The 18,020-nt window shown below is 38.1% G+C and overlaps 1 protein-coding gene across 1 annotated transcript; it reads right to left on the reverse strand.

Annotated features, from left to right (window-relative positions):
• Positions 1 to 25: 25 nt before the first annotated feature.
• Positions 26 to 17,502, reverse strand: plcxd3 (phosphatidylinositol-specific phospholipase C, X domain containing 3). Its single transcript, XM_055039710.1, has 6 exons — positions 17,184 to 17,502; positions 6,524 to 6,780; positions 6,118 to 6,291; positions 4,693 to 4,868; positions 4,510 to 4,611; positions 26 to 3,463 (listed from the first exon to the last, which is right to left on the reverse strand). Exons 1-6 carry the CDS (start codon positions 17,284 to 17,286, stop codon positions 3,301 to 3,303), a joined length of 975 nt encoding a protein of 324 aa, XP_054895685.1. The 5' UTR covers positions 17,287 to 17,502; the 3' UTR covers positions 26 to 3,300.
• Positions 17,503 to 18,020: the final 518 nt, after the last annotated feature.

Below are 18,020 nucleotides of genomic sequence, written 5' to 3' on the forward strand. Positions count from 1 at the left end.
AACTGCTCACAGAATGACACTTCACCCAAAGGCATAGAAGCTTTATTTGATTGGCCATTTTCCACATAGAACAGAGTAACTTTAATTTGAGCAGTATGGTTTGGATTTTTACAACAGCAAAGGACTCTTTTCACATCAAAAAACAAGTGCAATGACAACAGTTTGGACCAGGGAAAGACACAAATGTCCTTACAACACAATCTACAACCTTCTCTTCAGTGGGGTTTTGGCAGTGAAATAAGTAAAAATGAAGAGATTTTCACCTTAAAAGATAGAAACATTTACAGTTAAAATGGACACATGCTCTTCAGGGAAATAATGTAAAAATCGATGTAGATGCAAAGAAACCTGATGAATTCTAAAAAGCTTTTCATTCATGCACAAAGTGAAGTACAAAAGAGATTTGAAAGTTAACATCAGCTCTGTTGTACCAGTTATAGGAGAATGCATTAGTAATTTGCACAGTTACAGAATGTAGAAACATTCCACAATATAAAGTGTTTGACATAACTCAGAACCTCACAGAAGTGAAAGTACTGGAGCAGATACTACAAACATGTTAGGCTGAATCTGTCACTCAGATGAAACTTCTTGAGAAATGATACATTTACTCACAAAACGCACATTCAGCAATTCAGCTGAGTAACATTTTTTTAAATGGCAAACTTTACCAGAACATCCTTACGTCCTTTACCAGAAGAGTTTACATTCTCGTGAGAAAATGCCATGTTAATTATTAGCTTCAAATGATTATTTTCCTGCATATTTTCCATTTTAACTTTAAAACCCTTAAATTATAGCTGTAGGGATGTCCCAACCATTACACCTGTGGTTAGGCTACTCATTGCAAATTAGTTTTGCACAGTAAATTTTGAAAAACTATGATATTGTTACAATGCAACACTGTGTGAAATGGATATTAATTTGTTGATCTTGAAAACCTGGGTTTTCAACAAGGTGAATGTTTTTAACCCATTATACTGCGTTCATAGTAAACATGAGATTGCTGCCGTGACCATTTGTCCTTCTATACATGTGTAATTTAAAGTTATTAAAACAGGGGAAGAACTTTTCACGCACCGAATGACCCACCAATTAGTCATTTACTAGACTTGCATATGTGATATGCAACTCGTTTAAAACATCCCCAAACAGTTGCCAGCTTAGACAATTAAGTATGTGGAAAGCAATTCTAGTATTTAAATTGTATGAGATTTAAAGCAAAAGAATTAGAAAAATGTTTTCCGTTGCTTTTTTTTGCGTGAGGTTAACTGAAACCTCTCTGAAATATGTTAAGTAAATTATCAACAAGCAGGATCAAGATGTCTGTTTTTCTATGATTGTAGCTGTATGTGACAGATGTTTTTCGTGAGTTTTCAGTGATGTGTTGTCAGAACTTTATAGTAACTTTCTTAAAGACATGGTTCAGTCTTTGAGGCAGCAGAGGCAACCAGCAGCTGCAGTTGTTCAGCAGACAAAACATCTGCAAACCTCACAACTTTGGCTTGCAGTGCAGTAGACTCCAAATATACGGTAATGTAGCACTGAATCCTATGACTATCCACCATTTCAGTTTGAGTCATTTTAAATCTCTAACATAACTAAAAGAGGCGTCTGTCTGGCTAGCTGTCAGCTGCCACCGAACTGCAGATTTTATGTATTTTTAACAAGCTCGCTGCTGTATAGTATTTCCCTACACAGTGCATTACTGATAACTTTACTTAAAGTAACTTTTAAAAATTCTGTACTATCCTTTTAACAGAGTTAATGCTTGCTGGAGAAGCATATTAAGGCTAAACTGCAGAAACTACAGCTGGAACAAAACATCACTGTTAAGGGATATAGTATATTGATGTTTGGAATATTATTGGTGAGTGCATGTAATCCTGGGAAGGTGGAATGTATTTTACTGAGCTCATAACTACCATTTTTTATTAACCATAGGTTAGCATCAAACTGTGACCCAAAATTCTGTGAATTAAAGTGTTTGTACTGCAAGGTGGCCACATTTGGACTGCTTAAGCTATCATGTCTATAATTTTCTGACTTGAATTAAGTTGCTAAGTCACTGCTAAGAAGTGTTATCGCCCGTTATTATGAAGGAGAACATTGCACAGTGACTCATACGTGCTGCAATATAGAAAGAAGGACAAACAAACATACAAAGGTCAAGTTAGTCGCAGAAAAACTGTGGGTACAGTCATGTACCAAAATATAATCATTTCGCAACTTAGAATCCACCATGTAGTAGAACAAACAGTTGGATGTTTAACCATTAGAAAAGAGGGAGTAAGTGCATCTAAGTGCATTTCTAACAGAGCAAGTAGATGCTTGTTATGAAAATGGGAAAATAATTGTCAAATGAAGATGGAGAGAATATATATGCACCAACAGCATAGATATTATTCGCCAGTTAGACAAGCTGCACTCTGTCTCTCCCTTCCTGTGTGGTTATAAATGAGCAAATCCACGGTTTTAATCAATCAATCCACAGCTGCCTATAGGACTGTCTGATAAATGACAGCTGTAATTCCAACTTCAGTGCAAATCACTACTGAGTAAAAACCTCATTGAAATATTACTGCTGGAGGACAAATATGGAAATGATTTCTTTCGTGTCAGTGTAATGAATAAACACACCGGAACACCACATTTTTATGACACTCTGCAGCCAAACCTCAGGAGAAGCGTTTGCAAAACACCTGCAGTGACATGAAAGGGGATGCATATTGTCTGGAAAAAAAAACAACAAAAAAACGACTGCACTTGGACTGATTTTTCAAACGGGACATACGAGAGCTAGCTACAATTTACGATTTCAGTTACATATATTCATTTAAAACACCCTCTGGCAAAACTGTTATCATCACTAGAATATCAAGACGGATGTAAAAGTAAAGTCAGTTGAAGGTAATTATGCTCTGAAAACCTGTGTTAGAGTTGCGAGCCTGGAAATGGTATATTTGTGGGAACAGCGGATATTTTTACAGCCAAGGGAGTAACTTACATCACCACTAAGTCTGGAAATAAAAAAAAGTCTTGATCCCAAAAATAGGAAACAAATCAACCTCATTCTCAAAGTACTCCAACCATCAGTGTATTTTTTCACCAGCCTAATCTCGGTCTCTTCTTCATCCTCCCTGATCTCTCAGTCCACTATAGCCCTAAATAAAGAGAAAGGAGCCGCAACATTGCTTCCCTCCTGAAATAAATGCCAAAGAGTGTAGATTGAGAGCAGAGCCCAGAACACCCGTTATTCGGTGGTGGCAACTGCGCTCTCTGATGTCCCAACATGGGCTCTCAGGTTGCATCGTCATCTTCGTCTTCATTCAGGTGATGATAGTTGAGGCTGATGACGGCGCTGATGAATTCACCGAGCTCAACAAAATCGGCTGTAATAATGTTGATGCCATTCTCCCCGGGCCTTTGAGATCTGATCCACTGCATCATGCCTGGTAACGCCCTACGAAGAACAGAAACAAACACAAAACACACATACAATAGCTTGTAAGGAAAAAAGGGCAGGTTCTTCAGGTTTCTTTCAAGCATTAATCGTTTAACTACACCCTGGGAGTTTATGGTATTGCTTCATTGACATGGTACAGTGTTGTTGGCCAGAGAAAAGTATAAAACACAGTTTTGTGCACGGAAAAACAAGCTGTGATAAAAGATCTTTTTAGCACAGCATGTGATGTCTGCCTGTGTCCTTCTCACAGCTGGCGTTGGGGTGTGAGAAGTGCACTCTGAGCTTTTGGTGGACATGTTCGTGAATATCGAGCAACAGGGGAGGACGTTATCTTCGCCGATTCCTCGCTCCACATGGCCCCCCAAATTCTAGGAGTTTTCGCCCTCCCTCCATCTCATGCACAACTGTTTTCTTGCATTGCAGAGTCCTCTACTGATTTGTGAGTGTTGCAAAATGAATGCTTGCAACTTTGAAGGATGTCTACATCAAAGTAGCTAACTGCCTGGTGAGAATGGCTGATGGAGGAATTATCAAATGAATAATTCATACCAGCAAAATTGATGGTTTTGGTGCCAAAGCTTTTAACAAGCTGGTGACATTAAGATGGAGTGAAACACAGACAAAGCTGGGATAAACCTAGAAAATTAGTCCTGCAACATAGGGAAGGTACACAAAGAACAAAGAGAAACAAAAACAATGGTTTTGTTTTTTAAAACCAACAAACCAGCTCAAATGAGGTCACAGCCAAATGCTGGGGGACATTTGTAAAACCCAACAGGCATGCTGATTAAGTTATTTAATGCCACAACGGCTCACATATTTCTATCTTTGGGTGTCCACACCGTGAGTTGTTATGGGTAAATTATGCCACCTCAGAGACCAGTGGCGCTTGAGGTGTAGCAGCAGTTTTGGTCCCAGATGGTTGTTACTCTTTTTCCTAATTGGTGAAAACGCTGCATGATTTGCATGCCCTATCGTTATGCTGTAAACAAGCAGAACAATGTTCTTGTTGGGTTCTTTTGGCCTCTCCCTGGAATAAATACCTTTCCGTTATCGTCTCCCTCAGTCCGCTGGCCACGCCCTTCATAACAGTACTTGCCTTTGGTGTCAGAACCACCTGGGAGACGAAGAACGTTCCCTTCCTCCTGCAGAAAAAAAGAACATGTGTATGTAAACTACAGATCAGAATTATATGAGAGCTGGTTATTGAAATAAATGTCGCAAACCTGCGGTCAGTTACAGATGCCTGGAGAAACTGAACGAGCTTCTCTGGGTCGGTGGTGTTGGCCCACGGAGAAGGCATCATCTGGCCAGGCCACAGGAAGGGAACCTCCAGGGCCATGGGGTGGTGGTAGAAGACCAGCACCTGGTACTCCTTCTCCCAAAGATACTTAAGAGTCACCTATGCATAGTCAGAGAATTACAGGATAACAGATTATTGAATGAGAAATTAACTACAACTGCACCCTGTTTTCTTATAAATTAGGCACTGTGAGAAAAATGTTTTTTTGTTAAAGCTAGAAAAGTTGGTATACAAGTTGACAATTGGCCATAAAAGTGCCATTTTATTTGTTTTATAAGACGTGTAACTACTTTTGGTGATTTCCAATAAAAACGAATAAAACTGGTTCCCTTGAACTGTAATAATCTACACTGATGGGAGATGTGAACAAAGTCTGACATTTATGAAGCCTTTCTATTTGTAAAAACTATAAGAGTCCAATATGAAAACCAGAATTTAAAGACAATTCAAACAGGGACTTAGCAATTTTACTCTGGTCACAAATTCCTTAAAACAGATTTGAAATGCAACTTTTTTAATCCACTTGTAAAAATAAAAGCATTGGTATCAGATCCAGAGGGAGGCTATCTGAACTCTCATTGCTACTGTGGGACTTTCAGCCTGAGAAACAAGAAATGACTAGCCAATCAGAGTTTGTGATGACAGACACATCAGAACAGAGAGAATCACAGATCAAAATGATGATTTAAAGTAACAGCAAGGTAATATGAGAAGCACAAAAAAATCCCATAGCTTCAAATAGCAAACAAAAAAGCTATGAAATGTCAAGGCCTCTGCAGCACTTGGGGCTGCGAACTCCAAACTGGGGAAACGGCTGCAGCAGATTCCAGGAAGAACTTCTGAGATCTCAGATGAGTACAGTTCTAGCAATAGCTAAGAAATGGAGAAGTGAAGAGATAAAATTCTTTGAGATTCCTGTCGCACATCACCCAATTCACCATGACGGAATCAAGTCTGAAATCTTTATTGGAGCCCACTGTGATAAGAGAGTGACTGTGAGATAAGAAGATGTCAAAGCAACGGTTTATTAGAGTATCTTCTGCATGTGATAAGCCAGAAAGTAGGGGAGAGAAAGTGCTTCAGTACAAGTCAAGCTGCAAAATGATTACGAGTAGACTGAAAATAAAACCTTCTGAAAAACAAAACCGACTAAAAATGGAATGTTCATAAAAAATAAAAAAAACTATCATTAAGACAATCATCAAAGTCTAGATAAAAAACTTAAAAGTGCAGTGAAGAGCTGAGATCACTCGCAAAAATGTTATATCCTCATTGACACAAGTTGTTAAAGTTACAAAATAAATAAATTACAGGGGGTTGCATTGTTGAAATGTAGATGCATTTATACCTCTTGTGCAAAGACCACTGGGCAGAGTTTTTCTCCAAAAACTTCTTTCAGCATGGCCACCAGCTTTTCGTGGTGCAGGTTCTGTACACCGTAGAAGTGGTTGAAATCCAGGAAAACAACTTCTTTGGCATGTGCTGATAGGAAACTGCTGATCTGCTCTAAACCCTCGCGGACCTGAAAACAGACACATAAAAACCCCTCTAATAAGAAATCCATCTATTGACATCCTGACACCAAAATCTAAATGCAGAAAAAACTTTGACTTTCCAAGGTACTTCAAGAGGTACTTTCTCTTGAAGTGCAAGGAAATTAAATAACATCACTTAGCAACCACAAGTATCAGTCATTGCATCAAAAAAAACAACAAAAAAACACAAACATCAGAGCTGTCTGCTTCTCTACTGACCGTGGCACTGAAGAGCCCGTGGGCGAAGTACAGCTCGTTGTCGGGGTCACGGGGCTTGGTGGAGATGCGCAGGTCAAAGAAACGGATCCCGGCCTCCAGCTGGCTAGTGAAGTTCATAGTCTGCGTGGCCAACCACTTTCTCATTAGCTTCTTGGCTACCGTACCGAAAACAGACACAAAGTTCTGGACTGTCTCTGGCTGTTCGGGGCCCACTGGGGATGCCTCGTCAATGTAGAAACTGAAGGAGTCGTGAGAACCTAAAGGAGGACACAAAAATGAGTCTGCATGACGGTACTGTCAGTTGCAGGTATTTAAATAAGGACATTGTGATGGCATAAATTAAGTCAAGATTATTTGTACAGCACATTTCAGCAACAAGGCAGTTCAAAGTGGTTTATATGAAACAAGCAATACGCTCTATTTTCTTGATCATCCTAGTTTGCAATTACTCCTGCCACAAAATCCCATTTCTTGCTTTTTAGGCACACAGAAGGACCACCCACCTTTTCCATCAACAAGCTGACATGAAGCCCAAACTGACCTTCAACTATCTACACGCACCAGAGCCAGGTCTTCACAGCCAGCTCAGAGAATGACCATAAGCAGGGCGGACAGCTGAATCCCGGGGCGGTGGAGCTAACTGCATCACTGCTGGCTGAGCCGCACCATTCGGGTCACAGTGTAACACGCTGTGACCTTAACCAGCTGCAGCAGCTGCACCGCTGAATTTCTTTTTGTTATATTTTGTTTTTGTCTCTCCCTTTTTGGCACAGGAAGTTTTGCTTCTTTACACATGATAATTCAAAAGTCTTTTCAATGTGATATTTTTTTTTTTATGAAGGCTGGAAGCTAATAGCATCATTGCTACAATAATCAATATCAAAGCATGTAAAAAGAAAAATTACTCTTAGTCTCATAATTTATTTGATAAAATATCAAAATTCTGTCTGAAGGAGAACCACATGGTTGAGTAAGAGAGCAGGGCTCCATATGCCAACCGGTTCAATTCTCAGCCTCTTCCTGTCCCTCCGCTAGGGAATAAAGGTTCCTTATGACACAAAAAAACTAATTTCACACACAATTTGACAGGGAAAATAATCTTAAATTTCAATAAAGGGTTTCATTAACTAAAATTTTTAATTATAATGCCTAACACAAATTTTAATAGAGTTGAAAAAAAGGAGGGAGATATGTAGAAGTTACCACATCACTTGGACAAGTCAGTTTTCAGATTAGAACGGAAACGTGGAACTGGACAAGAGCGATCCTATTTTAGGGGTCTGTAATCACACTGTTGGCCCACATAAGGAATCCACACGGAGTTCTGTTCATGACGCTTCAATATTATTCAGCTCAGCTGAATGTAAAATCTCAGCTCAAAAGCGACTCATTTATCCAGAATAATCATTTACTGCGGAAGGATTTTTAGTCGCGCAAAAGAAAAAGAAAAACTCCAGATTTTCTCTCCCCATCAAAAGCAAAGGGTTTTTGTTTTTAGAGAATGACAAGAATGGCTTAATCTTTCATAAATATTTATAAACATGAACAGGTTTTAACCTTAAAACCTCATTTAAATGTTGGGGAACTGCAACAGCATAGAGTTATTCATGATGGGGAGATCAGATCTACCTTTGTGTCTTTCAAAATGAAGTTTGCAAACATTTGCCAAATGCTAACAGCTTTGTGCCTCTGCCCTCAGTGAGTCAGAGGTGTGAAAAGAAAATAACAAATAGTGTTTCAAGAAATTTACACTAAGATAAGAAAAACAGAACACAGCACATGCAAAAACCCATTTATTGCCACTGAATCTTAAAAGCATGATGAGGCCACCATTCTGACTCAGCTGTGCATCTTTTTCCTAGTTCTATATTTGGTTTGTATCTCTTTCTGTCTCTGTGCTCAGCCACACCGGGAGCCTACAGACTTAGAGACTTAGACTTGACATCTTCTGGGGAAGAAATTGTGAAGAGGAGCTGATTAGCTAATCAGTAGTGGACTTTGGAAAATGTGTATCCACATCTCAGTAGGCAGCCACTTGGGGAGAAAAAAAGATTTTTCTACCACATTCCTTAAAATGGAAAATAAGAACTGTGATAAATCAAACATTGCTGTTAAAAACCATCTCTAAAATTTTTGTGATAACATACTAAAGAAAAGATACATAGCATATGAAAAATCAAAGTTATAAGTCCCTTGACTTTTTGACAAGATTACAACTTTTGGGATTTATTTTAAATCTGAGCTCCTAAAGCATATATCATAATGTTTGTTTGTGGAGTGCTGAGAAAAATGCTTTAAATATGTGTGATGAAAAGCATGTGGCTCATGCTGTAGTGGAAAGGGAAATGCCTTCCCAAAAAAGTCAAAACAATGAAGATCTAAATATTTATTCAAATACGCAGAACATCTTCAGCAATTTGAGGTGAAATGTGTAAATGTGGAGAAATCAGTCCAGCACAATAAAGTTCTGGGGGGTTCAGTTGCACCCATATTGAGAGTGATGTCTCACACCTAAAAGATTTATCTAAATGTGTTCAAATAAATGACAGAGGTCACATTTAATTCTTCTAAAAACTACTGTTTGCTTCACTTTAATGTTGCTTTTTGCAAACATAGAATGACAAAGATTAAAGCAAAAACAGTAAATCCTGCTCACAACTGATCCTAAATTATCAGCAGACTTTGAATTCTGATAAATATTTTAGAGCCTTTATTCACAAATGTCTGATAAAATATAATTTCTACTTATACTTAGGAAAAGAACAAAACACATCAAACAGTGTGACCGAATAATATATTCAGATGTACATAACATCTGAGTATTGATCTTTTAAATGTTGCATACAAACATATAAAGTGTTGTAATAAAAAAAGACTAATAGCAATCTGTCTTGTCTTAAACATTACATGGATTACCAGTCTGACAGCAGAACAGACTGTGGAAGCAGTGAGAACTATTTTCTTCTGACAGTCAGCCATGCAATCACATGTCAGGTGGAGACATGAAGTTGTCACGTCCACACTGGAACAAGGAGCCAAAGAACAGAAAGCAGAAAAGTAAGGCTGAAACTGGCTGAAAAAATGACTTATTGATCATTATGGTGGCAGTGTTGTCTTGAAAATTGACCGGAAGTAAACGAGTGATTCTCCCTGCATGAGAGGGGAGCATTCAGAAAGGACCACTGCTGGTTCGAATCTGGGGGGTTTTTTGAGAGAGAAAAAGCATTTCAGCTCACCATAAAAAGTCAGATCTGTTTTTGGATGCTGAGGACAGGAGAGAGGAAGAGAAAGAGAGAAGGAAATGGAAAGTGACAGGATGCAGTTCAGGAAAATTTTATGGAAAAAATTAATGTAATCTACAGGCCTCTTGGCTATATTTCACTTTTTGAGATTTTCCATATAGTATTTCTGTCATTCATGAATGCTGCTTTTCTATCACCTTATGACAGAAGCATTTTATTCTATTCTATTCCTATATGCACATAATATGATTCAATTTCTGGCAAAAATATGAAAAATTAGATTTATTGGTCCTTCTGCGCTGAACTGAATTGTAGACAAATGGAGAAGTAAAAATATAATATATGGAAATCATCATAAATCATTTCCTCCAGTTTTTTTTCAGAAAATATCTATCTAAGGAACTTAGAAATTTTAGAAATTCTAAAAAGTGTAAATCAGAATGTTCATCAGAGCGGAATAGATTGGTGCAGTTTTAAAGTTAGTGTCCACATTCTAGTATAATGGGGTACTGATATTAAAAATAAAATAAAAAAATAGCATTAATTGTTAAACATTTAAACCCCACAAATCTATTTAAATATGAAGTTTTAATAAAAAACAAATCTATTTTGTTTAATTTGTAGAAAGAGAAAAACATAGAAATATTGTAGACATTTTACTCAAATTAAGTAAAATAAAACCACTCCAAGGTTAATGTTTTCTGTTGTATTACCTATATAGGAAAAAATACAAGTACTATGGTTATAAATTATGTTCAGTTTTGACTTTGACAAATTTCCAGTCATATTCAATAAATCAGAATGTGTGTTTCAATGAGGCTCAATTTTTAGATTAAAAGAACCTATTAAAAGAATATCACTACCGAGTCATAAAACAACTATAAAACCTATTTTCTGTGTTATAAGCTACTTTTTTATTGGTCTGATATTGTATTCTAATCTCACCAAGCCTAGTTTAGATAAATGAAATGAAAAAAGTGTAAAATATTTCTATGTATTCTACTGTTCTGAGGACATATGGATATGTTTTATTTAGAAGGCTGCAGAATCAAATTCGTGGCTGATGCAGTTCCTGAATTCATCTCAAAAAGCCACTTTCATCCAAACATCTACAGTCCATGACAGCTGTGGTGTGCTTAGCTTTTTTATATGTAAATCCCACTGCTTTTCAGACAATTGTATACAGTCTGATCTCTAAATCAACTCCTTTGTCAGCCGACATCCTTCATTTATTTCTCTATGCAATTTCTGTTTTCGAGGCACATTCTGTTATCTAAGTTATTCACACCACCGACATGCAAAGCTTTTTAATTATTCCTTTATTTTTGGAAACATGTGTCTTCTGAATTTAACTAGCATTCAAATTTTGAAATGGCCAAGCCAGAGTCTTCACTTTTGATATGAAATCTGTGAAGTGAACTATAGATTATGGATTATGGGAAGGCAGTCATACACACTCAAGGGATTTAAAGTTGGCTTTAAAAAGCACTCTACAACTTGACCTTTGGGCATTCACAAATATAAATTTTGAAATATTGAACACTATATTTTAAGAAACTTACTGTGCATGTACCTGATGGATGTGACACACACACACACACACACACACACACACCCCCACACACACACACACACACACACACACACACATATATAGATGAGACACTGTGGTGTGTCATATTTTCCTTCTATCACTGAAAGTGATGAAACACCAGGGAAACTAATTTATAACATCTTTGGGACGTCATTCTTGACCAACTCAATGAATAATGTGCAGACAGGGAGTGTGTGGCATTCACCTCGCAGATCCAGTAGCTGCTAAAAAATGGCTTTACCATCTTCCCTACTGAATAGCTTGAGGGAAAAGGAAAATTTAAAGCCATTTTTCCTTCATGTGACCCATTCCCAGCCCCACACAGCCATACTATTCTGCACTTTGTCACATCATCTGCACCTTGCCATAATTGGACCTGCTGCTTCCTCTTTAGTTTGGTTGGAGTGCTTTTTAGTTAATTTTAGTTGCATATATTGTTATTACTGTGCAGTTTATTTATGTATTGTATATATTTGACTTTTTGCATGGGAGTGGCAATGGAAATTTCATTGAATTCTGTTCAATGACAATAAAGGCAATCTATCTATCTATCTATCTATCTATCTATCTATCTATCTATCTATCTATCTATCTATCTATCTATCTATCTATCTATCTATCTATCTATCTATCTATCTATCTATCTATCTATCTATCTATCTATCTATCTATCTATCTACCTATCTATCATCAACCATAACTACAACTAGATGATGGACAGCCATCTATAATACTGGACAGCCATCGAGTCTTATAGAATTTCGATAAGCCAGAGAAGGCATGATTCCATCCATAATTACTGATTGGACAAAAGTTGCAATTGTGACCAACACTGACGTGTTAGTGGTAGGCGGGAGAAATAGAAAAGCAGCAGAATGCTTATGGAGATATGTAGATGTTATATTAGAAAAAACACAAAACCAATGTTGCTGAGTCAAGTTATGAGTCACAGCATTTTATTTTATATGATTTAATAAAACTCAGTATCAGAATGATGTAAATAATAAATTATCTGTCAATATTAATGCTCCTCGCTGACATTATGTATACTACCTATTCTGAATAGATGCTACTCAAAATCTTCCAATCTCAAAATTGTGTTGTTTTTTTATAGTTGTGCCTAGAAAAAGCTGTTCCTCTTTAACTCCTTTTTTTTTTCCTGGCCCATTTTCAATCAAGTTTCACAACAGCACTGAGTCAATTCTCCTCTAGGTGACAAATGAGTCACTGGTGTCTTTGGGCACTGCAGAAATCCTGCTATTTTAAAAACAGTTGGACCCAATCCTATAGACAAAAATAGTAAACTCTTACTTATGGACCGTTCTAACCATATTCTGGATATTACACAGCATGATTCCCATAGCTTTCCTGTAATGTAGAACAAAATGATTGTTTCATTTTGTTCTACACACCTTAGAAGATTTTTTAATAACAGCACAAAACAAAATACACTCAGAAATCGGCTAGTCGTTGGAAAAACACTATTCTAGGCTTCACCACTCCTGATCAGAGACTAGCCGGTTAAAATCAGAAGAATCGAATCCTTTTCAAATAACTGAACGCATAATATCTACATGTCACAATATGTTGCAGTATCAACGTTACTCTTTACTTCAGTGTGGAAGTTGTTCATGCAGGAAAAAGAGTGAGTTTTGCAGTGAGGTGTAATACAACAAAGTCAATGATAAAACAAAAGCTGTAGTTAGCACAGCAGTTGGTCGGCTGTTTATTCGGTCAGCTTCAAAAGAGCTAATTTTCTATGAAATATGAATAACTTTTTCGCCATTTTGGTCTTTTTATCTTGGAAATATATTATTGAACTGCAACAAATGTAAACTCGCTCAGAGATTATTTCAATTAAGTATTTCTCAGTCTATTTACGTAGCACCAATTCCAATATTGTCTTGATAGGTATAACCTATCATTTTTTACAAAAAAAAAGTGTCTTTAATCCAATCATACGGATGGAGTAGATGCATTCCAAATTCATTATAGTTTTCAAACAATGCAGTGAAGTTATATTTGCTATTCAATTGGTTAAAAGGAGTTTTTCGAAAGGCGTCCTTTTGAAAAAGGTTTTCTATCTATGGAAACCCAACAGATTGCAGTGAGTCACTGACTCGCTGCAATCACTTCTTCTGGATCTGGCAACAGTGGACAATCACAATCACAATCAATCGAGTCATTAACCTTTCAGCAACACCTCATACTGACCATGCATTAGGGGACAGCAAAAAATAATAATAATACGAACTGTCCTTTGTTATATGAATATTGCACATAGCGATTCTGAAATAACTACACATTTGCAATAAATTGAGATATAAAGACTTTATTTGGGAGAAAATAGAATAAATTAAGAAAAAAACTTTCATAGTTCATCACCTCTAAGCTTTCTGAATTAAGCTCACATCTCGAACATGATTAACCAAATTAAATCTATTTATGGGTCAACTGACAGCACTTAATTTAATGTAATAAAACCATCTTTGCTGATTACAGGATATATGTTTTTATCACTTTGTGTTCTGAATACTGTAACTCATTCCTGTCTCTCATTGCTGGTGAGACAGTAGGTTGGTCATGTCTCGCATGTAGTTTGATGAATAAGTTACACTTTTTATTGTTTTTCTTCATGGCTCAAAATTTGATAAGTCCGGTTTGCACGCGTTAATAAAACACTATTGTTGTTTAGATGTGTACAACATAAAAGCCTCTAGTAGGTGACCTAACTTTTCTCGGGCGCTGAGTGTGAGGACGAAGGAATTACTTACAGTTCAAACAGAGTGCATTTGACACTGAGCATCCAAGAAAAAACAGTAGTGTTGTCTCTTTGGCTGCAAGCAGCTTTTCTCGGTCAAATAAAATACTGAAGCGTTGAACAACCAATGTTACTGCAAAAATAAATCAGTCAAACAATTTCCAAAAACAGAGGGTGACCTAAGTAGTCAGACTTAAAAGAAATGTTTGGTTCTACCACACTCGAGTGTGTAACAAAACCTGAGTGTTCTTAGTCTACAGACGTCAGAATCCATCAAGAGTTTCAAGAAAGGCCGTAGGACTGTTGATGCATGTACGGAGCAATGGCTACATAATCTAATCCAACAGACAGCTAAAACACATGGGTCCTGATGCAACAGGGCATCTCTGCTGATACAAGTTTACTACCAAAAATAACAGCAATTGGTGCATCAGCATCGGAAAAAAAACCAAAGAGCAATGGATCTGTAGCCTGATGAATTATGGATGACCAGGTGTGTTTCCTCTACCTGCGAATGCATTATGGGAACCAGACAAACTGGTGGAAGCAGCATGATGGTTTGAGCAATATTCTCCTGAGAAAACTTTTATTCTGTCATCCATCATAATATTAATTTGACGTAAATGACTTGTCTAAGCATTACAGAATATGTGCAATCATTCAAAGAAATGTATTCTCTGATGACTGTGGCCTCTTTCCGCAAAATACATCTAAAAAGTACTTTGAAGCAACAAAAGGTTTGGGAATTAAGTGAGAATTTAAACAAGGATTGGTTAACTTGTCTCAGATTTCAATCCAGTCGAGAATCTGTTACAAATACAGGATCCACCTCACAACAATAAGAGGTTATACAAATTTGTTACCAAGACCTAGGTAGCAGATGCCACAGCAAACATTCAGAGGTCTATTGAGGTTTACGTCTATGGATCCGTGCTGATTTGGCAGCAAATAAAAGGACAAGTTCACTATTAAACAGTCAGTCATAATGTAATGCCTCATCAGCGTATGTGTGGACAATACGCTTCATGTGTCTTTGTTTTTTGCATTTTTTCCAGTTACTTTAAATATCTGCACACATAAAAAGCGAGATTCACTGTAGCTAGTGTGTAGCACTAGGTCACTTTGAGATTAGCTGCTGCATCACCACAGCCACCACCTCAGGCTCAATTATCAACTGAAGTGATTTTCCATTTGCCTATTATTAACCTCTTAATCTTTTGAGTGTGCCATTTCAAGATTGATTATTTAAAATTAAAACAAGCCAACAAGAAGCACAAGAAGAGCAACCAGCAGATGGACCATTTAATCAGCAAATCATTCAGACAGGGGTGGATGTTCACTGCACCACAGCGATGGCAGCTTTTGACCTGCTTTCAGGATTAGAATAACACAAGTCGTATGAGACAGCACCAGGTATAACCTATCATTTGACAGTTGTTGCAGCGCGTCAGTCAAACTCTGATGCTTCTCTGAGAATCTATTGTGCCATAAAGCCATACAGAGAGCATTCTCCCTCCTCTGCAAAAATCCCTTCTGCAGCATAATACCTCAAAAGAAACAATTTCCACATCACAAAGAAGGCATTTACAAGCTTACTGCTGTGCAGTGCTTGGAACGCAGACAAGCGTCCTTTTGAGTTTCTTGGGAGGAAAAAATGGTTTTGACCTGGACCATTGAAGCAGTGGGAAATTGAATATGTATCATCAGCAGTATGTTGAAATCTGAATTAGCACATCTTACAAAGATATTTAAATCGAAGATCAAAATGTCATGTTTCCAGTTCCAATCATGCTTCAACAAAGCCTCATTGATTTCAAGAAGAAACCAAAGAGAGCGATGTCAGATGAGCGCTTTGAAATAAATCAGAAACTGCACACTGAAAGGAACACGTGGTTCCTGCTAAAATAAGCTCTCATAAAATCCTGAGGATTTTTGAGAATTATCTTGGCAAACATGATGCGAAGTGTGTGCAAACAAACGCAAAAAGCCAGACTAAGTGAGCCTTTTCAAATCCCGTATCCAATTGGAGGACAGGCAAAGGGCAGCAGAGCTGCAGAGAAGTAATGACACCTAATTAAATGAAATAAAACATGATCTCACGCTACTTTGGTGTGGGAAATTATGATGCAGCTGCATGTAAAGCACGCGTGTTATTGCTGGCTCTGTCCTTTGCTGGTGACAGGTTAAATGCATGAAGAAATGCATGATTGCGTGTGGTTTTTAGGTATTATTGAGAGCTGTGGCCGCTGCTGGTTCAAAAAAAAATGCCACGCCTCATTGGACACCGAGCACTAATCCATCTGCATGTAACAATGATTCTACATGCAAATCGTTTACGAAAAAAAGAGAAAGCAAGCGATTGTTCATGTCCAACCAAAAGGCAGCAAGACGGCAGTGAGATGGGGTGAAAAGGGAGGAAAAAAAAGAAGGATCTGTAGAGCTGTTCTTGGTCGTAATATAGCAGATTTCTGAATTAATGGGCTCCTAAAAATAAGCCCCCAGATATGAGCTGGGCTTTACAACCAGTGTCTTAATTTGAATGGAGTTAAAGAGACCTGCGCACTGATTGGTTAAAGGTCTAAAAGCTCATTTCCTATCATCAGCACCATCATCATCTGAGTGCACTGACAGAACTCATCCCATCCCCTCTTGGGCGCCACCCCGCTACAAACACAAAACAGAGCAGCAATTCTGCTTCTTGTATACTCATCGGGTGCAAAATAAATAAATAAAAACGATATGTCACCCGTGTGCTATTTATAGGTACATCGCGGGGAAGCTGAAGTGAAACAAATAGATGGCACATATCCTGTTGCGCAACAGGTCTCACCCTTTGTTCTAGTGATGCACAGTTCAAGTCATGCCCATTTCTGCCCAGTGGACTTTAATTAACGGCAAAGTGAAACACAGAAGTTTTCAAAGCCACGGTGTTAAAAAGAAATAACCGATGTTTTGTCATCTTATTAGCCCGGGATCAGACGCGCGCTGATGGAAACAAATGGCCATTATCCACGCGTGACTTAACGGGGCTGGTGAAAAGAAAATGCATAATAACAAACCTACCTGGGATAGCCATGTTGGCGAGCGGGACGGTGTGCATGCTCTGCGGTAAACTTGCCATCCAGTCCGCGAAGCGCAAGTCGCTTCTCCCGTGAGACGAGGCCATGCTGCCACCGTGCACAACGCTCCGTTCTCCGGGACCGGTGCCTGCGCCAACCTGGATTGCGCGCTCGCTCTCTTCCACGATCTCTCTCTCTCTCTCTCTTTTCCTTTCTCTGTCCACACAACCCCCTCTGTCTTACACACACATTAGCGTGTCCAACGCCCGGTTCAACACTGGAAGGATGGAACAACTCTGTTAAAATGCGGTTGATCGGATCCAAGCATGCTGTCCAGTAAACCACCAAGTAGTACCAGTGAATCACATTTCCGCGAAATTCACCGTCCAGTGGATGATTCGCTCTCCCTAACACAAAACAATAAAAGCACATCTGAAGAACAGCTTCATCTTAATCCATCTAAATATCGAACAGTAAATTGAGAAATTCAATTAAAATCAGTGAACAAAATTGCTCATCCATCCACATCATTGAATACAGGTGTTCTCATCACTTCCACATGTCATGCAGACTCCATCAACGATTTGTAGATCACTGGGCGATTCTTGGGAACTTGGTGAATTCCAACCTGATACCTGTACAACAAGTCCTCCCTGTTATTTTTTATGCAATCAAATGTCAGTGGCATAATAGCAATCTGCAGAGATAAGAAAAGCCAAGGACTTGATCATGCAAAATCTCAGAGCAGGATCAGCGGACGTTGTGGCCTATATGATCGGTGAGTTTCTGCAGTGTCAGTATCTACAGAACTCCATCCAAACCTCATGCTCCAAGAGAGTTT

Source organism: Poeciliopsis prolifica, unplaced genomic scaffold, assembly GCF_027474105.1.
Source record: "Poeciliopsis prolifica strain line A6 unplaced genomic scaffold, Auburn_PproV2 SCAFFOLD014, whole genome shotgun sequence".
NCBI classification, from domain to species: Eukaryota; Metazoa; Chordata; class Actinopteri; order Cyprinodontiformes; family Poeciliidae; genus Poeciliopsis; species Poeciliopsis prolifica.